A 25,676-nucleotide genomic window follows, 5' to 3' on the forward strand; every position below is an offset into this window, starting at 1 on the left:
GGCAGCTACACATTAAACACAGTTGTGTGCAGGGATGACAACCGCACTTCGTTCCAACACACCATTAGCACGAAATTACCAATGTTCTGGAATTTTTGGAATGGGCCTCATGAAGGTGATTCTATTGGCGTAGCTTATCTGGCAGCTTCTTATTTTGATGCACGTTAAACATAATGACTGAAATGAGCTGAAGAGAGATCCTACACTAGGAAAATAAAATAAGTACCTGTTGTGTGGCTGCTTCTGCCCATTCGGTTTCACGCTTGTTTTGTCAGACATTTGTCAACATCACAGTTATATCGGGAAATTCTAATTTAAAATTTTTTTCTGCTGCACCAATGCTAACTTCACTTTTTTTGTCTAGTTTCTGAAGAAAAATCATCTTTGTTATAGTGTCATCACCCCCCGTGACTACAAAGGATACAACCACACCTCTTGCGGCAGTCCGACCATGGTTACCTGCACATCTGACAGCAAAGTTACGCAAAGATGGAGATATCGACATACAGGGTTTTGCATCTCCTACCACTCAGGTGTGTGCATTCACTGTGCTTTTATTGTTGTGACTGCTCTGTATCTTTAGTGGTGCTATTACTTCTACTAATATCATTGCTATTCTTCATCAGCTTCTTCTTCTTCTTCTTCTTCTTCTTCTTCTTCTTCTTCTTCTTCTCCTCCTCCTTCCTCCTCCTCCTCCCTCCTCCTCCTCCTCCATCTGTAACAATGATAAAGACAATATTTTTTCACAAAGAATTGACTTAAGTATGATATTAAAAAATTCAACAACACACGGGATGATGGAGGGTGGTAAGAACTAGTTTACTGTTAACACCATAAAAATCAAATACAGAAGTTTCTCAGATTATTCCAGATGTCTCTGAGAGATGGTGGTGAATGTTGACATTGTATATAGTGCCCTCTTAATAGTTTGTGACAGCATAATGAACAGTGTGTTTACTGGTTTGCTAATGCAATAGGACAGGAGGTTGGGCATTGGGGAGAAATTGGCTTACGTCATGTATTCTGTACAACATGTTTTCTTCGTTCTTGAATATCATTAATTAAATCACAGTCATCATGTAAAAGGCATATTTTTGAATTCTGCTTTCACATCGCTATAGATTCAGATGCAAAATCTGTTGGCTCTCTGGTTAACAAGTGTCAGTGGTCAGGCAAAGTAGATATGCATTATGGTCTGTGAGACAAACTGTTGGTATTGATGGACCATGCAGTCAGATGGCAATGGTGCCAGATGTGGCATACTGCATGCCAATTGTCATGATTCACATACTCTAGTGGCTAACACAAAGAAGTGCAACAGCATACAGGTCCTCTCTGCATGCCTAAATTTATTGACAGTAACTACACACAAAAAATATAGGATGTGACTTACCAAACGAAAGCCCTGGCAGGTTGATAGACACACAAACATACACACGAAATTCAAGCTTTCGCAACCAACGGTTGCTTATTCAGGAAAGAGGGAAGGAAAAGGAAAGATGAAAGGATGTGGGTTTTAAGGGAGAGGGTAAGGAGTCATTCCAATCCCGGGAGCGGAAAGACTTATCTTAGGGGGAAAAAAGGACAGGTGTACACTCTCTCTCGTACGCGCACGCCCACGCCCACGCACACACACAAGCAGACATTTCGTCTGTGTATGTGCAGATGGATGTGTGTGTGTGTGTGTGTGTACACCTGTCCTTTTTCCCCCTAAGGTAAATCTTTCCACACCCGGGATTGGAATGACTCCTTATCCTCTCCCTTAAAACCCACATCCTTTCGTCTTTCCTTCCCTCTTTCCTTCCAAGACTTACCAAGCGGGAAAGCGCTGGTGGACAGGCGCAACAAAATAACACACAAACACACACACACAAAATTTTGAGCTTTCGCAACCGGCAGCTGCTTCGTCAGGAAAGAGGGAAGGAAAAGGAAAGATGAAAGGATGTTGGTTTTAAGGGAGAGGGTAAGGAGTCATCCCATGGACAGGCGCAACAAAATAACACACAAACACACACACACAAAATTTTGAGCTTTCGCAACCGGCAGCTGCTTCGTCAGGAAAGAGGGAAGGAAAAGGAAAGATGAAAGGATGTTGGTTTTAAGGGAGAGGGTAAGGAGTCATCCCAATCCCGGGAGCCTTTAAATATGTCTGCTTGTGTGTGTGTGTGTGTGTGTGTGTGTGTTTGTGTGTGTGTGTGTGTGTGTGTGTGTGTGTACGTACGAGTATATGCCTATCCTTTTTTTCCCTCTAAGGTAAGTCTTTCCGCTCCCAGGATTGGGATGACTCCTTACCCTCTCCCTTAAAACCCATATCCTTTCATCTTTCCTTTTCCTTCCCTCTTTCCTGACGAAGCAGCCGCCGGTTGCGAAAGCTCGAAATTTTGTGTTTGTGTGTTATTTTATTGTGCCTGTCCACCGGCGCTTTCCCACTTGGTAAGTCTTGGAATCTTTGTTTTTAATATATTTTTTTTTGGGGTGGGGGGGGGGGGGGGGGGGAGTGGACCTGGAAGTGGGAGATTGGGTAAATGGGAGAGACTGGGTCTGTTTGCAATGAGATGCGGTTGAGGTTTGTTGGAAAGGTTGTGGAGGGTGAGTGAGTTGCCTTTCTGGAGGTGGGAAACCAGGAGATTGGATATTTTTTTGAGGTGGAGGGTGGCATGCTGTTCTAATTTGCGGTTGGCCTGTAGGAGGATGCTATGAACAGCCAGTGTGGATGTGGGAAAGGATTGGGATTGGGATGACTCCTTACCCTCTGCCTTAAAACCCACATCCTTTCATCTTTCTTTTTCCTTCCCTCTTTCCTGACGAAGCAGCCGCCGGTTGCGAAAGCTCGAAATTTTGTGTGTGTGTGTGTGTGTGTGTGTGTGTGTGTGTGTGTGTGTGATTTTATTGTGCCTGTCCACCGGCTTTCCCGCTTGGTAAGTCTTGGAATCTTTGTTTTTAATATATTTTTCCATGTGGAAGTTCAATTGAGAAGATCTACTAAGGTCTAGTATGCAGAAATATCTTAAAATTATTTGTTATACTTCACAACAGACATGTAAACTATTTTTGCACTACTTTCAGACATTCACAGATTTTTCCTTTTGTTGGTACATATTTGCAGTATGAACTACTTTTACAATTAGAGACAAAATAATTTATCAGTATATTAACTGTTATAATGTGAAGAAAATACTCACAGGGATAAGTCCCTGCAGTCACACTATCCTCTGTGCACTCGGTGGCTCAGACAAGCTGCATGATCTTCATTGGTATCTGTTCTTTCGGAACAGTTACTAACGTCATACTGAGGAAATGTCACAGTTCATTAGTACAGAATGCTGTTAGATGGAGATGTATCTGCCTCTTTCCTTCCCTCACATCTCTTCTTCACCAATGATGAATTATTAATGCAGCTTCTTCTGAGATTTCATATCTGTGATAATACAGCTTCAGTAAAATAACCTATCCCACAGTTCTCTAAGAATGATCAGTATCTCCAAAGTTTGATTTATCCAAAGCAATTACATTTGCTTTTCTTCCTTAAATCATAGATTAAGTTGTTTCTGTGTTACTTTTTCGTGCTGTAGCTTTATGAGGCTCATCATAAAGTCAGAGTCAACATGAAAACCATAAATGTGGAAATTACAATGATATTTGTATTTCCAAAAAATTTTAAGATTTATTACGTCAAAGACTGATTTTAACATGTGTTTTTTTGTATGGCTTAATAGATGAACATATCTGCGAGGCAAATACAGCATCACTGAATAGCAGCTAAAGTTTTCCTATTCCAAAGATAACTATTTCACAAATAACAATGCAAACAGATATTGGATCTTTCTTGGTCCATCCAGATTACACTATGCTAAAGCTATCTGCACGACTTGAGGTGTCGTCAGCTGCTTACATGTAATGGCAGCAGACCACCTCTCTGGTGTCTGGTGATTAAATTCCTCCCACTCAGTAGTTGGTCTGTGAATAGATGCATAACCAAACATATCAATCTTTTTTAATATGAGTTTTTACAGGATTATAGTCAAAGTTGCATGTTGTTGTCATTCATCATCATCATCGTAATCGCCAAAAAAAAAAAGGTTGGTGTGTGCTTGAACTGGCTTTTGTACTTGCCCGTACTTACCCCCAATGACTGCTGTGGAAAACTGCCTTCCCTCTGAACAACATTGTAAGTTATTTGCATGTGATTTTTAAGGCATTAGTATTACGGATATGATGTATTTGGAACCCTAAATTCCTCTCAATATTGAATGCGTAGATACAGTTGGTTTTTCCCATAATTTCAGCTTGAAATTTTAAATGAATATGCTGTTTATGAAGTATTGATAATAATTTGTTATTCTTCAGTCTATTCTGTTTCGCTTATATATGTAAATGATTATTAGTAGTGGATAAACTTAGTTATCAATGTGTACAGGGTTCCTTAAATGCGAGAACTCCTTTCAGATGACACCTAAAGAAAATGTGGACCTCCTTTCAGATGAGATCTTGAGGAAATGAAAAGTCCTGGAACACTAGACATACATCAGCTGATGTCTGGAAATTCTTATACTCTTTTTTTTTTTTTTTTTTAAGAATAAACAGCTTTCTGTGAAAGATTGAAACTGTGTTTTTTAATAGTTGTATTGTGTTGTTATGTATTGTACGTGATGTGTGGTCCTTGCCTTTTGATGTGGCAGTGTGATATTACTCTTTTTTGTGTGTGACTCTTTAGCCTTTTAGTATGCTGTGTGGGACTGTGCATAATTAAAGTGTTCATTTAAATATTGTTCAGATGGTTACTCTGTTATTAAAGTCCAGCAAGGCTACTGCCCAAAGTAATCTCTACAAATGATTAGTATTTTCAGAGAAATCGATCCATTTATAGACAGCAGTGACTTTTTTCTTGTCACAGCTGATTCAAATTCTGCAAAGGGCCATTGTTTACTTGTCAGCAGGGTTCATGATAATAAAATTATGGATAAGTAAGTCACAAATCTCATGGGTTGTTTATTAATACCCTCCATATTACACAAATGCTGTCCATTGAATTCAAATTGCCTGATAATATTTTACTTACTAATTTATTTACCCTTGCAAGATTAGGACCATCAGCTCCCCCCTATTTTTTTTTTAGACATAACCAGGTGTTCTGAGTATTTTACATTGCATGCATTACAGTAAGTATGCTGTACTAAATTTAGAAAAATAGAGGTTACAGGAGTACATACACACCGTTTATATTTGTGCATGTTAAATACAACATTAATTATTGCCTACAGTAAGATAGGTTTTCAATTATGATTGAAGAGAGGGGGAAAGGTGAATGTGATAACTTGCAGTTAAAAAATATAAGGGAAAAAGAGCTGGTGTGACTCTTACAGAACCGAAAATAGAAATAAGCATAACTGGCAGAAGATAGGAGCATTGACTTCACTGGTTGTCAGAGGAGAAGTTGGCCATATACTTTAATTTTGGGTAGTGGTGTGGGAATGACAAAAGGAAGATCTTCATTTTTTTCTTAAAAGTAACTAAACATCACATTGTGCAAAGAGTGCAGAACAACTTTCTCCAGAAACAGGTAGCAGTAACAGTGAAGGAGTTGCCAAATGTTTTTATTTTATGAATAGACACAGCTAGGATACTAGATAAGTGAAACCTTGTACTTCTGTTATGACAGTATGAAAAATGTTTAATCTCTGAAGCAAGTTACTGGAGTGCTTGTGCACTAATGAGCTGATAAAGTAGACACAGTGTTTGGCAATCCTATAACTTGTCTGGCCGCAGCTATTATAGCTGGGTGTGTGAAGCATGGACATGGTCATATCTACAAAATTTGTTGACATAATGCACACGTGCATTCATAATTAGCTGAAACCATCCTGTGTTTTCACTGTTTCTACCATTTTGAATTACATACAACAGTGGAGGTTCAGTAGAATGAGCAGTTGCTTGAGTTTTCATTTCGCATCCGATGCAAATATGTTCCAGAACTTTTTAAGGGCATAGAGATAAGCGGAGATCTTCCAGTACATTGTGACAGAAATCTCTCCCCAATTTAAAATGCTCATCCGAAGTTAGGCACAAATTCTTCACTGCTTTCTGGTATGGTATTAGGATGCCATCAAGTTGAACGGGAGGCAACTGTTTGCAGACTTCTGAATTTATTAATTTCTGTTGGAATACCAAGATTACTTGAGATTTTTTTGTATTTAGTCTAAACCCAGGTTTTTCGCCCATGTTACCACTGAAGACAGATCATCATTCACCTGGGAAATCACATTATTTATATTTTCAGGTCTGGAACTTAGGTAGAGCTGTCGGTCGTTGGTTATTTACAGGCTGACAAAACCAATGAAATGTCATTGTACTACAAGGAAAACAAAAGAGGACCCTGCAGTGACCCTTGTGGTAGTCCTGAAGGAATATGTTTCCAAAATTATTTTTCATTCCCACAGACAACACTTTGCTGTCTGTTTTTCACATAGCTTTGAAACAGCTTCGATGATATGATGAAAAGGATATTTTTGTAATATTATTATTTCATGATGGATTTTCCATTGTTTGATTTTGAAATGACTCCAGCACACTATCAGAGAAATTTTGCTGTTAAACAATGAAACATCCAGCTCGCACACACATTGCCACAGTCTTCCCACCAGGTGGGAACCTTGGTGAACTCTCTCTGCAATATATCCTATGTTCCTGTAACCCTCTTGGCCTCAGCGTGTGTTAGTCATTGTCCTCACCCATTTAGCCCCTTCCCTGTTTCCATTCGATCACTACTCAGTCCTCTATTCCACCAACACACCCAGTCATTTTACTTATTTCCTTCTCCGCTACCCCGTCTCCTCTCCTCTGCTCTCTGTCTACCCTCCTGACTGAACTTAGCTGCCCTACACGCTCCCCACCTCATTTGTGCATGATCACCGTCCACCAACCGTACCTTGCTCTCCCTCCCCCTCCCCGCCCCAGCCTCCTCCTTCCCCACACCCAGTTGGCTCTCCCATCATGCACTGCTGCTGCTCCTGCTCCTGCTCATACTCATAGTCTGGCTTCAGCTGCCAGAGACTGTGCTCGTGTGTGTGTGTGTGTGTGTGTGTGTGTGTGTGTGTGTGTGTGCCATATTTTTGACAAAGGCCTTGTTGGCCAAAAGCTTATTTTGTGACAGTCTTTTTCTTGTGCCTATCTGCAACTCAGTATCTCCATTGTATGGTGGGTAGCAACTATCCTTTTCATAATGTTATTAACTTTTGCTTTTAAATTTTTCTGAGCAGTATGTCATAGTAGACAGTATCAAAACTTTGCTGAACTCTAATAGAATCAACATTGTGACCTTACAGTTTTCTATGGTATATTTTAGGTAACCAGTTACCTTGATTAGTGCAGTGTTTGTGCTATGGGTTTACGAAAGCTGAAATGATGTTTATCAAATAAGATGAATTCACACAAGAGTTCAGTAATTTAATCAAGATCAATGTATTCCAAGGCTTTGGAAATTACAGGTAATGTGCTAATTGGTCAGTAACCACAAGGCAATTGCAGATTTTCGATCCTAGGAATTGGTCGAACTATGCTTCTTTTCCATGAAGTGGGAGGTATTCCATTCACGAGAGAAGAATTTACTGTGTCTGTTAAGGCAAGCATTAAGTTATAGGCTACATTTTTGATCTTGGTTATGCTAATACCGTCATTGCCTGTTGATTCAGAAGAAATTCTTACTATTACTTTTCTTATCGTATTTATTGCTATGTATTTTAGGTGGAAATTGTTATGGTCGGTTATGAATTTAACAGATTCTTGTGGGCTACAGCTCCTTTCCATAGGGGAGTAAATTGATGCAGAGAAATTTTATTCAGCTGTTGGCTGAGACCTGACACACAGTTTCTGATTTTGCCTTTCCAACACCCAAGCTACAGAGACTCTTCCACAGGGTTAAGGGTATTGTGTTCTTGCATACAAAGAAACCTGATTTCGGCATTGCAAACCCCTGCTTTACCCTGTTTCAGGGCTTTCTGTATTCTTTGTAATATTTGGGTTTCAGATTTGCCTTGAATCATCTATAAGCACCATCCCTGTTGTTCATCATTTGATGTAATTCACTTGTCAGCCATACAGGAGGGGGTTTTCTTAATCAGATTGTGCATATAGGGGCATATATGTCAGAAGGGGCAGTGAGGTTATTTAAAAGCTCATGAATTTTACCATCAATTGTTTGCTGTCTGACTACTTGGTGCCAGGAGGTTTCCGAGCAGTCTGTTAGAACATAATAATTCATAATTTTAATGTTTCAGCATGTTATATATTGCGATTTCAGCTTTGGTGGCTGCAGAGCGTAGGCCATGAATATCACATAATATGTTTAGAGGCCTGGAGCCAAAGTTTGACCTGTATCTATAACCTTGTTGATCTTTTTCATTGAGATCACATCTGTGTAAGTATGAATGTGTGCAGTTTGGTGTGTAGGTTCTACTGGAAGACTGTTCATGTTGTTGCAAGTAAACAATCTTTTTAGGTTTATTGTGGCTGGAGTATCTCAACAAGACTATATTCAGGTCTATCATTATGATGACATAATTGTATTGACATTGTAGTGAATATAATTGCAACTGAAAAGAGGTCATGGAGCTGGTTATTGGTGTCTTGCAGATGTCATTAGTTAAGCATTTTTGTCTGTGTACACTTACTTTCAGTAGGGTTTGATGTGCTTAAAACTTTGAGTTTGAGATCAGCTCATACATATGCCCTGACACTTCTGTCATATTTGTTTTATCTAAGAAAAGTATATCATGAGAGATGAACAGATGCAGATAATATGTGTGGTTTTAGCCATGTTTTGGACAGTAGAATTACATGAAAGTTAAGTTGGAGGAAGAGAAGACTCGGTTCTTTGTAACATACAGATAAAGGTTGGATCTCGAAATAAACTACTAACGGCTGTGACACATTCTGTTGAGATGTTTGGAGGAGTTTATCTGACAGGTAAGTCTCTGAGTACAGGGTGGAGCAGAGTCGAGGAATTTGCATGCAATGTGAGGGCTGCCAGCTCTAAATTTTAACAAAAACAACAAAATAAAAAAAATGTATTACAAACCTTTTTATTGTTTCTCAAAATGTTTGCCTTTTAAATTTATACCCTTTTTGCACACATTCAAAACACTTCTGGAAACATTTTTCCACTCTGGTGTCAGTGATGAAAATCCCTGTGAACACATTTTTTATCTGACATAATGTACAAAAAGAAGGCATTGACTGATACTTCTGGTGAATGAACAAGAAGACATTAATTTGGTGTTTTTTCACTGTTAAATAATAAACTGTTTGACATGATACATGGTAGATGAAACATTAGTTGCAGTTTTGGTTGCTTTTTCTGATTTCATTGGTGACTTGTCATAAAAAATGTTGTGTTCTGTCCATCATTAATTTTTCTTCAATTCACTAAAGGAAAGTTTTCAACACGTCCAAGGTAGTCAAAGAAACAAGTGATGATTTTTCTTAAAAGTGGTTTGCAAACAAATCACTTTTGTCGATTTCATTTCTACTTGGAATACCCAGATAGTTCGGCAGGCATTAGTTTCTGGTTTATAAGGATGTATCACACTTTTGTCTCCAGTTAAAATGCTGTATATGGATTGTGCAGTCAAATTTTTGAGCATTTCCTTATACCAACTGGCTGATTTGTGGTTTGAGCTTTGGCCAAATAGTATGCAATCCATAAGGAACTGATCATTTTGATTTCTAAGTTTTCATGCAAAACCAAATGCACTGCAGTTTACAGTGTGCCTAAGGATCTCATAGTAAATCACTTGCCTATTCCATTTAATTGTATAGTGCATGGCATTGATAATTTTTCAGTCAACGGTTAATTTTGGTGGAACTTCATAAAATTTTGCAAACCAAACTAAGCTATCTTTTCTGAAGGTTCTTGATTATCAAAAGTCTTACAAGAAGATTCAAGGCAATGTTGTTGAGTTAGAGCTTTATGAAAATCTTAGAAAATTAACTAATGGTGACTTTAATTGAAATTTCCTTTTTTCACAACACTGCTCTAAGTTGTCACTGTAGACAGACTACTTGATATATTTCTGAACTGCTGCTGTCTTAATGGTAGCAGATGTCAAATATTGGAACAATAATAATCTCATAACTTAGTAGCACCTAGTGGTCATTTGTAAAAGCCTAATAGGTGATGCTCCCTTATATTTTTGTTGTTGTTGTTGTGTTTTCTTTCTATTGGGAGAATGTGAATTCTGCCAACAACCTTAGAAGAGCTAATCAGGGTTGAGAGCACTAATAGAAAAAGATTCTTTTCTTGTGACTAGTTTCTCATCCTTTTATTAGAAAGTTATTCATATTGCTGCTCTTGGCCCAAATATTTTGCATGATTAACCAACAGTTATTTTGTTTCAAGTACTACAAACTGTTTAGTGTATAACAGATAACTCTTTCTTGGCCAAGCCTTGGTTTTGTAGATTTGATGGAAAATGTCAGTTTCTTGGGCAAAGGTGCCACTTGTAATATGTCAATTTGAAATGTGGTTATAGAGAGCTTGATAACCACAACCTTTGCAAAGACATGCAAGAGCACATTGTCTTTTACTGTTTCAGTAAATATGTATTTTCTTTTTAAAATAGAACAGAATTGCTACTTGGACCTTCAACAGCCCCACATAAAAATAATTTGGCTCATGTATCTGTGAATGATTCTAATGCTGTCTTATTTTTCAGCATGTGGACTGGAATATTCCCCAGGTATCGAAATATGTATTTGAATTAGTCATCTTATATTTTAGTTCCAGTCCTACCACTATGTAAGAGGTGACACATTTTCTTTTTAATAAAGGAGGATTGCCTTTTGTGATTAGATATTTTGCTGTGTGTGCAGTATACACTCTCAGTTTACTATATTTGAGACAAAATTAAACTATGTGCTGGACCAGGATTCAAACCCAAAAGTTCCTGTCTATTGTGTCTATAGTACTGCCAGTTACACTATAAATGTGAGCCTCACAATCAAAACCTCAGTATTTCATTCTCCTGCTTTAATGCTAGATTACCACCTCTGTTATAAAGCTTCAAAACTTAATTGTAGTGTAAATTCTATACATGACAAAAATATAATTTTGAAAATAAGCTTGAGACATGGTAAGGCACTCTGTACCAGAGATGCTAATCCAGTGCAAAATAGTGAGGCTCAGTTTACCTGGGAATATAAGGAGGAAACCGAGAGAGAAATTGAAGCATTGAGGCAATCTATGAGGGGTGCATTGGTAGCACACTGTGCACAATGTTAGACTTTTTGGATTCAAATAACAAATTGGTCCACAGTTTCAAATTATAAATAAAAATTTTAGTGTCTTTTCTTGTGTACACTAGGAAGATGAAATCATCATGAAAGTGCTGCAAAATCATAAAAATTGGATCTTAAGAGTGTCTAACATTTTTATTGTTTTATCGTACACTGAAGTACCAAAGAAACTGGTATACGCATGCATATTCATATACATAAAATAGAAAGAAACTTCCACATGGGAAAAATATATTAAAAACAAAGATTCCAAGACTTACCAAGCGGGAAAGCGCCGGCAGACAGGCACATGAACAAAACACACGTGTGTCATATTCATATACAGATATACATAAACAGGCAGAATATGGCGCCACGGTAAGCAACATGTATGTAAGACAAGTGTCTGGCACAATTGTTAGATTGGTTACTGCTGCTACATTGGCAATTTACCAAGATTTAAGTGAGTTTGAACATGGTGTTATAGTTGGGACATGAGCAGTGGGCCAAAGCATCTCCGAGGAAGCAATAAAGTGGATATTTTCCCATACAAGTGGATATTTTCCCATACAAGTGGATATTTTCCCATACAAGCCTTTCACAAGTGAACTGTAAATGTCAGGGATCCAGTAAAATATCAAATCTCTGACATCGCTGCGGCTGGAAAAAGATCCTGCAAGAATTGGACCAATCATGACTGAAGAGAATTGTTCAACATGACAGAAGTGCAGCCCTTGTGCAGATTGCTGCACATTTCAATGCTGGGCCATCAAAAAGTGTCAGCGTGTGAACCTCTCAACTAAATGTCAGTGATATGGGCTTTTGGAGCCAAAGGCCAACTTGTGTATCCTTGATGACTGGATGACACAAAGCTTTACCCGCCACCTAGGTGTGTCAACACAGACATTGGACTGTTGATGACTGGAAACATGTAGCCTGGTTGGACAAGTCTCATTTCAAATTGTATTGAGTGGGTGAACATGTATGGCTATGGAGACAACCTCATGAATCCATCTGACCCTGCATGTCATCAAGGGACTGCTCAAGCTGGTGGAGGCTCTGTAATGGTGTGGGGCACGTGCAGTTGGATACGACTCTGACAGGTGACATGTACGTAAGCACCCTGTTGGATCACCTGCATCCATTCATCTCCATTGTGCATTCCGATGGACTTGGCAATTCGAGTGTCTTTGTGATGCATTGCAATATGCTGTTCAGAAGAGATCTCCAACCCCCCTTTGCACTCTTATATATTTATAGACAGCCCTACAGGGTTTGTGGTGTCAGTTCCCTCCAGCACTACTTCAGATGTCAATCAAGTCCATGTCATGTTGTGGTACTTCTGCTTGCTTGCGGGGTGCTACACGATATTAAGCAGGTGTACCAGTTTCATTGGCTCTTCAGTGTGTGTCCATCATTGGTCCCTCTCTATTGAATTATACAAAGCTTTATGCAAATAGATATTATTATTCAGTAATTCAATTCTGTTCAATAATAATTCAATAATGCAATGGTTATAAAAGGTTATAATTAATTATTATGTAAGACAACTTTTGATCTTTGACCTGCTGAGAGTTTGTCATTGTTTCAGGATTTCCCCCCCCCCCCCTCCCCCCCTGTTTGACATCATCTATCTTTACAACACTTTTATTGATCTTCATTTGTAGTCTGGTTTGAGTATCTTGTAGTTTTTTTTTTATTTGTGTTTATTTATTTTTGTCATTTACTGGCATTTGTAGTCCACTTATACCCTTCTTAATTTCTGTAATCCATTTCATATACGGAGTGGCGCACATAAAACTGGCTCGAACCGGAATGCGAACACGTGTGAGTAGCATTACTAGGTTGTCAGTTTCTTCGCCACCTTCCAACACCAGTAGTGTGTGTGTAGTTCATATGGAAAGTAATCATTATAAACCGTGTACTACATTGTCATGCTGTACGTCATTGAAGAACATGTGTTCATAGTTGAAGAATATGTGCAGTGTGAATCCGTTAAGGTTGTTCATGACACTTTTCATGAAAAGTGTCCAGAAAGTAATATTCCTGCAAAATCAGTGATTCAGGATCTAGTGAGAAAGTGGCGTTCGACAGGCAGTGTTGTTAATTCAAAGAGAAATAAGGCTCCGACTGTATGTACACCTGAAGTTGTGGCAAACGTGATGGCACACATTGAAAGAAGTCCCTACAAGTCAACATGACTATTATCACAGCAATGTGGAATATCTCGCAGGTCATGTCAATGTATCCTTCATGGCTTAAAAATGAAACCTTACAGTGTGAGTGTTGTTCAGCAAAGAAAAGAAGCGGACAAGGGTAAGAGTATTACACGCTCAAACAAAGTTGACACTCGGTGCGGTGACTGATGGGAGCGATCATAAAGGCATTTCCCATTTACAGTGGATCCCATCAGCTACCATGCCGAGTGTCAACTTTGTTTGCGCAAACAATACACATTACTGTAATGGCGTTGCTGGGGGAAATCTTGATCCGTTTATTCCTTTTTCCAATGGATGAAGCTTGGTTTCATCTGTCGGGTTATGTTAATTCACAAGACACTGGGCTACAGAGAATTCCCATGGCATACTGCAAAGGCTGTTACACGATTTAGAAATTGATGTATGTTGTGCTGTATCTCATAACAGAATTATCGGGCCATTGTTCTTCAATGAAACTGTCAACACACATTTTTACTTGCAAGTCTACGTACAATGAATTTTCGGCTCTGGTAACTCCAAACAAAAAATGTTATGCATATTTCCAGCAAGAACTTCTCATACATCGGATTTGTCCTTAGCTCATATACATACTGATTTTACAGAGGAGAGGATCATTAGTAAGGGCTTGTGGCCACCCCGCTCTCTCGCCTTGTGACCATGTGACTTTTACCTCTGGGGATTTCTAAAGGCTAGAGTCTACTGCAACAATCCCAGAACGCTTGACACATTAAAAAACAACATATGTGAAGAAATTTCAAACATTCTTTAACATGCTTCGACATGCACAACTTTGCTTGGATGTTGGCGAAGAACATTTTGAACACCGACTTTAAATTCCTTTCTAAAATATGCTTATTAAACTAATAAAAGTAAATTTGTTATTTAAACTGTTAATTACATAGTTAATAATGAAACTGTACAATAAAAATGTAAGAAAGCGATGATTACGCTGATTTTCTTCATTCATATTCCTTTCAGTGCAGGGGCCGGTTTTATGTGTGCCACTCTGTAGCTTCTACTATTCCACCATCTTTCGATTTTGCCTTACTAATTCTATTTCATGTTATTCTGGTCAGCTATTCAAAGAATTAAATGTTGTTTCTCCAGATCATGCTCATTATCAGTTCTATTTTCTTATATACTGTTTCATTTGTGGCTGTTTTCCAGTGCCCATTTACTTGATATTGTTTACTTATGCATGTTGTAGGTAGCTTTCTGACTTGAATGTGTAAGTGGTGTTTGTGGTTGTGCAACTGTTTTATAATGATTTAATTTTAAAGTTGTCAGTAGGCTTCTTTTGTTGTATGTGTTTAAGTAATACAATTTGCTTTGTTCAGTTTTTCTGTTCTATTTTGTCATACTGACTTCTCATTTAAGTTGTGTGGTATGATTTCAGCTCTATATTTAAATTTATTGACAGTTTTGATTTCCTGTCTTGTTTGCAGATGTTGGATTAATTAGCATAATCTTTATTTTTCCAAACAATATTCTAAGGCTGATGTTCCCAGCTATTGTTTTGTAGTGAATTAACTTGTCTGGTTACTTGAACAATGTTTGTTAGGAGAGTAAAAGCATCAGCAAAACCCTCACGTTCTCAACTTATATAACTTTTGGAGCTTCCACTTCTAGTGTTATTCTCTTACCCAGTGTCTCATTATATGTTCTAGTGCACAGCTGAATAGTAATGGCAATTGGCAGTCACCCTGTCTTAAGCATGTTTTTTGAAAAACTGTTCAGAAATTTCTCCTCTAAACTTGACTTTTGATTTGGTACTGGTTAGAGTAAGTTCTATTAGTTTAATCAGTTGCAGATGAAGTCCTAGATTCCTTGGAATTGTATTACTGTAGATACGTGGAGAATCATGTGTCAATAAATCTATTTGGCCAAATATTTGTTATGTTCTCTGTAATATGCCATAATTAATTTTAAACTAATCATCTGGTCTGCAGAGCTTCTGTGTTGTCTGAAACCTCCCTGGTATTCTGTCCTAGCTGTTCCTTGATTCTTACACATAAGATCTTGGATATAATGTTGTAAGTGCAGTCTAGGAGAGAATTTCCTCTGTAGTTGTCTATATCACTCTTATTCCCAATCTTGTGTAGTGAGTAGATGATGACCCTGATGTTTGAGGAATTGTTCATTTATTCAGATTTTTGTTAGAATCATGTGTAAGAAGGTCTTGACTGTGGGATTTGAGTTTTTCCACATTTCAACAAAAACCTGATCTTCTCCACATGCCTTATAATTTTTTATCCTTTGATCGCTTTTGCTACTTTGTGGATAGTTGGTGGGGTTTTATTTTATGGGTTTGGTTTTTGTCAAGGTATTTACATTGGTTTTTGGTTCTTTGCATTTCAAAAGTGGTTTAGCTATGATTTCAGCATTTTCTGTGTTACTGTGAGTGATTCTTCCATCATAACCTTTCATTATTAGCATAGGAGGTTCATATTGTTCTGGTTGTTTCCAAAGATTTTGTAGTAGTTCCTGGAATCTGTTTTTTTATCCTCTACAGAAGTTTTTAATGTCTTGAAATATTCTCTCAATTCTCCTAATGTTTCATGTGATTTTTTTTCCTTCTGTTTTTGAGGTTGATGGCATTTTCTCTGTTATTGAGGTTGATGGCATTTTCTCTGTTATTGAGGTTGATGGCATTTTCTTCTGTTAGTGCACTTGAAACTTTAATCATACTTGGTGTCTTTCTTCATAGAATTGTCACTTTCTGGAGTCCACCGTGCATCATGTTTTCTTCGCTAGTTCAAGAAGTTTTCATAAACTTGGTACCAGTTCTCCTATATCATCTTTTAATTTCATAGTGTGTTGGTTCTTGATATGTAATTTTTAATTTAATTCCTCTGAGCTGGATATTTCTCTGTTTTAAGTGTATTTGGCTTCCTCAGTAACTACTATATGTTGATATAAACATATATTCTCTTCAGAATTCTATAACTCGTTGGCTATTCTTGTTAGTTTTGAGGTTCGCCGATGACATCGTAATTCTGTCAGAGACAGCAAAGGACTTGGAAGAGCAGTTGAACGGAATGGATAGTGTCTTGAAAGGAGGATATAAGATGAACATCAACAAAAGCAAAACGAGGATAATGGAATGTAGTCGAATTAAGTCGGGTGATGCTGAGGGAATTAGATTAGGGTATTAGCTTAGGAAATGAGACCCTTAAAGTAGTGAAGGAGTTTTGCTATTTGGGGAGCAAAATAACTGATGATGGTCGAAGTATAGAGGATATAAAATGTAGACTGGCAATGGGAAGGAAAGCGTTTCTGAAGAAGAGAAATTTGTTAACATCGAGTATAGATTTAAGTGTCAGGAAGTCATTTCTGAAAATATTTGTATGTAGTGTAGCCATGTATGGAAGTGAAACATGGATGATAAATAGTTTGGACAAGAAGAGAATACAAGCTTTCGAAATGTGGTGCTACAGAAGAATGCTGAAGATTAGATGGGTAGATCACATAACTAATGAGGAAGTATTGAATAGGATTGGGGAGAAGAGAAGTATGTGGCACAACTTGACCAGAAGAAGGGATTGGTTGATAGGACATGTTCTGAGGCATCAAGGGATCACCAATTTAGTATTGGAGGGCAGCGTAGAGGGTAAAAATCGTAGAGGGAGACCAAGAGATGACTACACTAAGCAGATTCAGAAGGATGTGGGTTGCAGTGGGTTCTGGGAGATGAAGAAGCTTGCACAGGACAGAGTAGCATGGAGAGCTGCATCAAACCAGTCTCAGGACTGAAGACCACAACAACAACAACAACAACAACAACAACAACAAAGTTATTTTATCTATATTTTCCAGTTATACATACATATTTTCTTTGTTTCACAAGCTCAGCTATTGAAGTCTCTGAGTAAGATTTTTACATTTTTCTGAGCATTTTTATTGTACAGCTTTTATTCATTGTTTTAAAATTAAAAATTTATAGTTCTGGCATGTGTCTGCATCTGTTTCTTGGCTATGTTATGCCGTTTTTGTACAGGCACTATGAACAACATACACTATGAATCACGTGATCACAGCAGCATGCTGCATGCATTTGGTTTTGACACTCGCTAATAATGCAGTAGTTATAACCTTCTGAAGAAGGGTACTAAGTGCCTGAAACTAGTTAAGGCAGTAAAATTTCTTTTGTGCAATTGATTGCTGGTTATTTCAATAAATAAGCTATAGTTGCTGAAGATACATGAAATACTAAATTTATGAATGTCTTTGAATATTATATTTATTGATTATATGCACTGATTTTAAATATACAATTAGCCTTATTACCAATTTTGTCTTCTGAAACGTAAACTGTGAGAGCTAATTCTGTCATATAACCCCTGAGAACAGATTGTAAAAATTATGATTAGTAACTTTTTCTTGGGCAGTTGAGCAATACTTAAGTGACCGCAGTTATTCAATTTAGATGCATTTGTTCACCTGTTCAGTCCTCTTTTGCTGATGCAAATATCCCTGTTCCTTTCCAGGACATATCTATGACTTTCTCAGTGGCTTATGCATTCCAAAGACAAAACTTACTACTCACAGTTCTTCATTGGTGCACACAGCAAAGATTCCACAATTTTATTGAAACAGCTCATTGTGCAAGTGATGCCATCTGTTAGCATTCAGCAGCACCTTCTCAAAATCTCTCTCTTTCCATCGTGGGATCTTGAAATAAATGCAGTTTTCACCTTGTGTAGCAGTGTAAATACACTGTTATTTTTTGGAATGCTTTTATACATTCTTAAACTTTTTAGTTGATAATACTATATAAAATTTCATTATCTTGTTTGATTTCACACTAGGTAATCAGGAAACAACTCGAAGTTGGCCGCTTTGTGAGAAATTATGGTATTCCTTTTGCATTTCCCTTTACAACAAATAAAAATATTTCATTTTTTCCTATAGTGAGATTAGGTGAAATACAGAACCTCTTTTCTATTTATTAGATATTATTTCAACCATATTTTCCTATTTCTTGCATGTTTATCATCAAATTACAAAATGACTGAAATAAAAGAAAAAGAAGTACTTTAATGTTTGTTTTATTTTTCAATCAGTGAGCACTTTCACAAGCTCAGATATTTTGAAAATCTCCACATCAGGCTGTCATGAACTTCTTTGGGAACCATTTTGTAACAAAACTGTGATCTGTGTCAGGAAACAATTGCCAAGAATGAGAAGAATCCAAAGACAACACAGATACTGAATATAACTTCTTAAACAAATACAAGCTGTAGGCAGTAACAAATGTATATAGCCAGTTCTGCTTTTGTAATAAATCTTCACAGCATCTGTATTTCCCCTTCTTCAATACAAGAGATAACAGTAAAGTTTTTGATTGTACCTCACGATACAGAATTATACTGTGATTAACACAAGACTCCTGTGTGGTAGCAATTGCGATAGCTTTTTTCCATCAGCTTTCAACCCGAGTCAAGAGTAAGCATTTTATTGTTTCATCCTACATAACTTTTCATGCAGGCTTGTGTAAGCTCACTAAAGACTGAAATGAGTGTGGTATGGAAGAAGCCTGATTATGTTACGGCTGTCTGTAGCAGTTAGCATCAGAGCATACTACGAGGGCTGTCCAGAAAGTAAGTTACGATCGGTCGCGAAATGGAAACGACTATGAAAATCCGATAAAGCTTTGCACAGATGTGTTGGGCAGTGTCTCTAGTATGACTCCAGGTAGAATTATGTCGCTCTTTTCATTCCTGAGCTCTTAGTGAGCGCGTAAAGGTGTTATAGAAAATAGTGTCTCCCGCCAAGTATGAGGGCCTGGTGAGAATTTTCCCCTGAAGCTATGCAACCAACATTACATAACTGCCGTGCTGTTTCTTCTTCAAGACAATTCTCAGCCTCATTCTGCAGGGGCAATGAAGATGTTCCTGCATCGTTTCAAATGGAAATGTTTGGTTACCCACAATACAGCCCGTAATTGTCTCCCACTGAGTTTCATCTCTGTTCAAACGAACCGCTGGCTATGAAGACAACATTTTGACACAGCGTAGAGAATTGGCGGAAAGCACTGGCGGCTGCCTTCTATGATGAGGGTGTTGGAAAGTTGGTACAACGCTACGACGAATGCCTGAGTCAGAACGGCGACTACATAGAGAAGTAGCTGAAAGGTGTAGCTAACTGTTACAAATGAAACATTTCTGATTTTCACTGTGATTTTCATTTCGCTATCAATCGTAACTTACTTTCTGGACAGCCCTCGTATAACTGCTGACCTGTTGATGGTATGGAATAAGAAACAGGATTGTCATTGACGTGGGCAGTGGCGTCATTCTCCTTCCCCGAGGCTAAACTATCAAGTCACAAGTTATTTTAACCGCATAATATACATGTGAAACAAGTGTGTGATGATATGCAATTACATTGCAATAGCAATGAAGACTCACTCACAATTTGGTATTTTGAAGTCTAAATTAAAAACGGTTTTTTATTAAAACAATATTTCTTTATACTTGTGTCAGAGAACCAAGAAATAAAACTGTAAAAATAAGAACACATCAGTTTTTATTAAATTATTCAGTTTAATCTCATGTTATGGATAAGACATTTTGCTGGTATGCTTGCAAATCAAATCAGTTTTTATAAATTGTTGATGGTGTACAGTAACCATTCGTTTTTATAAAACTCAAGTTTTCGTTTGGGTAAATCATGTTCTGAAATTTGATGGAGTGTTTACCTTTGTCCACAGCTTGAAGATGAATATGAAGAGATTGTACAAACTGTTAATTATGATCTCACAGCAGTTGTATGTCACGTAAGTGAATCTCGACATCCAGAAAGGAATAATCTTGTGGCACTTATAAATGTTCCATCTTCATACCATAAAAAAACTACCTCATCCTGTGACAGTCAGTGGTACATCTTCAATGATTTCACGTGAGTTTCCATTTCCTGAAATCTTATTTAAATTGTACAGCATAAATTTTTTAATATTATTATCCTGTTTTTTCCCATAATTATATTCACAGTTACACATTCAGAACAATGTTTATCTTTTTCCTCACATTCTTGAGGAAAAAAAAAAAATTCTGTCTATGGTGAAGATTGTGTGACTGATTCTAAAATGCGAAGTAGTTTATATAAACCACATAATCCTAATTAGTTTTGGCTATACACTAGCCACCTTCAGAATCTGTATTAAGAAAATGACAAATAGTCTATTAAAATCTTAAAGTCCCTAAAATTTTTGTCTGTTGTACTTGCAAGTGACCTAAATTCAAGATTAAAATAAATGTTGCCCATAAATACACTTTATAGCCAACATTTGATGAAAAAATGTGTTCCTGACTTGTTTTCGTACTAAATGTGAAGGAAAAAAGAAACAACTGTGAAAGTTAAGGACAACCAAGGTGTGCATCCAAGTAATGTTTCATTTTCCCTAGTCTTTTTGCTAGACACCACGTTAATCCTTTATATGCCAAACTAGAACCTGGCACAACTTTAAATGTAAAAATAAAAATAAAATAAATTACATGAAAAGGATACTATGAAAAAGATTTTTGAGGTCAAATAGTTCAGGTGAAAATGAGAACTTACAATTCAATGAGAGATCTTCAATGGAATACGGAACTGAAACAACTACAATATTGACCTAGCCAACATATAAAAGGAAACACACTCTCCTCATGGTCATCTGAAATAAATGCAACAAGTAAAACACTATTTAAGTTGGATATCAAAAGAACAAGAGAGAAACTATAAAAAGTAGACAAAATCAAAACAGTGGAAACTCGAAGCTGGAATACCAACAATATTAGGAAAAGGATAGATTGCTACTCATGGTATATGTTACCTATTGAATTGCAGACAGGCACAATGAAAAGACTGTCACACATTGCAGCTTTTGGTCAAAGCCTCCTTCAGCAAAGTCACATTCACACAAGAAAATACACTTCATGCACTCACGGGCACTGCCACTGGCAGCCCAGGGCAGAATGTGACTGTCATGTGAACTACTATCTGGAATCAGGTGGAGAATGGAGTGCGATTGCAGGGTATGTGTGGGGGAAGGGAACAGCTCTGTCTGTTGGGCCGTGCAGGGGTCTAGATGGCATCCTGATGAGACTGATAGGTACAGCGTCAGAAGGTGGGATGTGGAAGGGGGAGGGGGGGGGGGGACTAGTAAAGTTGAGAAGCAGAGAAAGGGAAAAAAGGGGCAGGTGCATTGGCAGAGGGTGGCACACAATGAGGGTCAGGGACATGAAAAGGGAGGAGGTGATAGGGCAGAGGGTGACGAACCTGGGTGGAGGACGTAGGGACAGTAGGTTCTGTTGACTGAGGCCAGGATAATATTAGGAACAGAGAATGTATTGTAATGATAACTTCCATATAGACAGTTCAGAAAAGCTGTGAAGCAGCCATTGAAATCAAGCATGTTATGTTCAGGTCCATGTTGTGCCACATGACCACAGTTTGGCAGTTGCCATCCATTCTGGTGGGCAGCTGCTTGGTAGTCACCAATGTAAAAAGCTATGTTGTGGTTGCAGCAGAGCAGGTCTACAACATGGCTGCTTTCACAGGTGTCTGAGATTTAATGAGATTAGATAAGCCTGTGATAGGACTGGAATCTGGGTAGATAGGAAGGGTCTTCCACAGGGCTATGATCACTGTGGCAAGGAACTGGAACTGGGAGTGGAAATGACATAGGGACAGATGGCATGATGATAAAGAATGCATGATGATAAAGAATGCATGATGATAAATACCCAAAGCCCTGACAAAGGATTTGGTTCAGTTGTTGCAGTACAGGATGGTATTGGGTGAAAAAGGAGACACACTTTTCTAGCTTGCTCTGGGGGGAGATTTGCTGTGTGTGTGTGGGGAAATGGCATAGCAAATCTGTTTTCAGACTAGGTCTGGTGGATAATACCTTTTTATGAAGACCTTGGTGAGACTTCGTCACTGAATATAATGCTATTCCTGGGTGGTCAGGCTGAAAGGGAGAGCTTTTATAATGTGAAGCGGATGGCAGCTGTCAGAATGCAGGTGCTGGTGGTGTTTGGTGGGTTTAATATGGACAGGGGTGTAGATGGAGCCATCAAAGAGGAGGAGATCAACGTCCAGGAAGGTGTCATGCTGAGCTGAGGAGGACCAGGTGAAGTGGGTGGGATGGAAAGTGTTGATGTTGTGAAAGAATGAGGATATGGTGTCTTGGCCGTGACTCCAGATCCTGAAGTTATCATCAATGAACCTGAACAAGACCAGGGATGTGGAGTTTTGAGAGGCTAGGAAGGTTACCTCTAGATGGTCCATAAACAGGGTGGCACATGAGGGTGCCATGCTGGTGCCCATAGCAGTGCCTTAAATTTGTTTGTGTACCTTTCCTTCAAAGGAGAAGTAGCTATGTGTTAGTAGAATAAAGTGAGTTGTATGACAAATGAGATATTGGGAAAAGAAGTAACCAATTGCAGGTAGACAATGGCCATGAAGGACGTTGGTTTATAGGGAAATGGTGTCAACAGTGACCAGTAGGGAAGCAGGAAGTAAAAGGGGGCCACTTTTCGCACCATACAGATATCTTACCTAAGTCATTTTCCAAGTCATTTTGATCATCTGATGACTTTACAAGACAGTAAATGACAGCATCATCTGCAAAAAATCTAAGACGGCTACTCAGATTGTCTCCTATGTCGTTAATATAGATCAGGAACAATAGAAGGCCTATAACACTTCCTTGGGGTACACCAGTTATTACTTCTGTTCTACTCGATGACTTTCCATCTATTACTACAAACTGTGACCTTTCTGACAGGAAACCTCGAATCCAGTAGCGCCACTGAGGTGACACTCCGTAGACACGCAGTTTGGTTAGGAGATTCTTGTGGGGAATGGTGTCAAAAGCCTTCTGGAAACCTAAAAATATGGAATCATTTTGACATCCCCTGACGATAGCACTTATTACTTCATGAATATTAAGTGCTAGTTGCGTTCACAAGAATAATATTTTCTGAGATCATGCTGACTATGTGTCAATAAATTGTTTTCTTTGAGGTACTTCATAATGTTCAAATACAGTATTTGTTCCAAAACCCTACTGCAAATTGACGTTAGTGATATAGGCCTGTAATTCAGCAGATTACTCCTACTTCCCTTTTTGGTATTGGTGTGACTTAAGCAAATTTTCCAGTTTTTAGGTACAGATATTTCTGTGAGCGAGTGGTTGTATGTAACTGCTAAATATGGAGCTATTTTGTCACCATACTCTGAGAGGTGTGACTTAAGCAATTTTCCAGTCTTTAGGTACAGATATTTCTGTGAGCGAGTGGTTGTATGTAATTGCTAAATATGGAGCTATTTTGTCACCATACTCTGAGAGGAACCTGACTGGTATACAATCTGGACTGGAGGCCTTGCCTTTATTAAGTGATTTAAGCTGCTTCATTACCCTGAGGATATCTATTTCTATATTTCTCATCTTGGCAGTTGTTCTCGATTGGAATTCAGGAATATTTACTTTGTCTTCTTTGGTGACGGAGTTTCAAAAAACCGTATTTAATACCTCTGCTTTAGTGGCACGGTCATTAGTGACTTCACCGTTGTTATCATGCAGTGAAGGTATTGATTGCATCTTGCCACTGGTGTGCTTTATGTATGGCCAGAATCTCTTTGGGTTGTCTGCCAGACCTTGAGTCACAATTTCCTTGTGGAAATTATTAAAAGCATCTCACATTGAAGTACGAGCCATATTTCGAACTTCTGTAAAACTTTGCCAAACTTGGGGATTTTGATTTCTTTTAAATTTTGCTTGCTTTTTTCATTGCTTCTGCAACAACGATCTGACCCGTTTTGTGTACCATGGGGGATCAGTACCATCACTTATTAATTTATGTGGTATATATCTCTCAATTGCTGTCAATAATATCTTTTTGAAAACATTCCACAACTTTTCTACACTTACGTGATCAGATCGAAAGGATTGAAGACTGTCTCTTAAGCATTAAGAGCACTTTTATCAGCTTCTTTAAATAGATATATATTCTCTAAAATGTGATGACAAAGGATTGAACAACATTCAATCTATCTGTCCCCAAAAATTACTTCACGGTCGCAAAACTAACATATCACCAGTACAACACTAATGGCGGGAACTAGATCCTTCAGAAAACAAGTGGCAGTCGGTAGAGCAGTACTGACAACATATGCACAGAGAAAAAAATAATTTACCACCTTATACTGAAATTATGCTATCTGATTCATTGTGTCCCACGATTCAGAGTGCCCCACTCTCCCCTACCATAACACCTACAACCATCAAAAAGAAACACAAAGTATATCTATTTAAAAAAGCTGATAAAAGTGCTCTTAATGCTTAAGAGACAGTCTTCAATCCTTCCGATCTGATCACGTAAGTGTAGAAAAGTTGTGGGATGTTTTCAAAAAGATAGTATCGACAGCAATTGAGAGATATATACCACATAAAGGGAGGGAATGGCTGGTGTAGACTGGTTCTATGGGTTCATGAAACAAAATCCCAGTTACAGTATCCGAACCCCAGAGGGCTCTAGCTTATCCAGAGCAACGTCCTTTAATCAGTATACTGTTTTGAATTTCTTCAGAAACTTTAAAGGCCTTTGCCGGAAATACCCTACTTTCACTGATGGTACAAGGGTTTTCAATCTGGATGGAACCAGTACCTCAACTGTACCAGATAGGCTTCCAAAGGTAGTGGCACTAAAGGGAAGTAAACAGATTTCTCACCGAGCGAGGTGGCGCAGTGGCTAGCACACTGGACTCGCATTAGGGAGGACGACGGTTCAATCCCCGCGTCCGGCCATCCTGATTTAGGTTTTCCGTGATTTCCCTAAATCGCTCCAGGCAAATGCCGGGATGGTTCCTTTGAAAGGGTACGGCCGACTTCCTTCCCCGTCCTTCCATAATCCGATGAGACCAATGACCTCGCTGTCTGATCTCCTCCCCCAAAGAACCCAACCCAACAGATTTCTCAAGCTACTAGTGGAGAATGTGGTGTCTTAGTGACCATCTGTTGCATAATCAGTGCAGGTTGTACTTTCCTGCCCCCAGCAATGATATCTCCTTGAGTACATTTTGAACAACATATGATAAGTAATGCACCAACAGGCACCCTGGTGTAAGCAACAAAGACTTGCTGGATGAATAGCAATCTTTTTGTGGATGCCATAAAACATTTCATCCACAGATCCAGTA

At 38.3% G+C, this 25,676-nt stretch overlaps 1 protein-coding gene across 1 annotated transcript in view; it reads left to right on the top strand.

Moving 5' to 3' along the window:
* Positions 1-25,676, top strand: part of LOC126353897 (PAN2-PAN3 deadenylation complex catalytic subunit PAN2) — a 263,163-nt gene that overhangs the window by 188,209 nt on the left and 49,278 nt on the right. The window contains exons 15-16 of the mRNA XM_050003120.1: positions 394-533; positions 20,200-20,387. Coding sequence (XP_049859077.1) covers positions 394-533; positions 20,200-20,387 — 328 coding nt within the window. The remainder of the gene's footprint in view (positions 1-393; positions 534-20,199; positions 20,388-25,676) is intronic.

This window comes from Schistocerca gregaria, chromosome 3 (genome assembly GCF_023897955.1).
Source record: "Schistocerca gregaria isolate iqSchGreg1 chromosome 3, iqSchGreg1.2, whole genome shotgun sequence".
Classification (NCBI taxonomy): domain Eukaryota; kingdom Metazoa; phylum Arthropoda; class Insecta; order Orthoptera; family Acrididae; genus Schistocerca; species Schistocerca gregaria.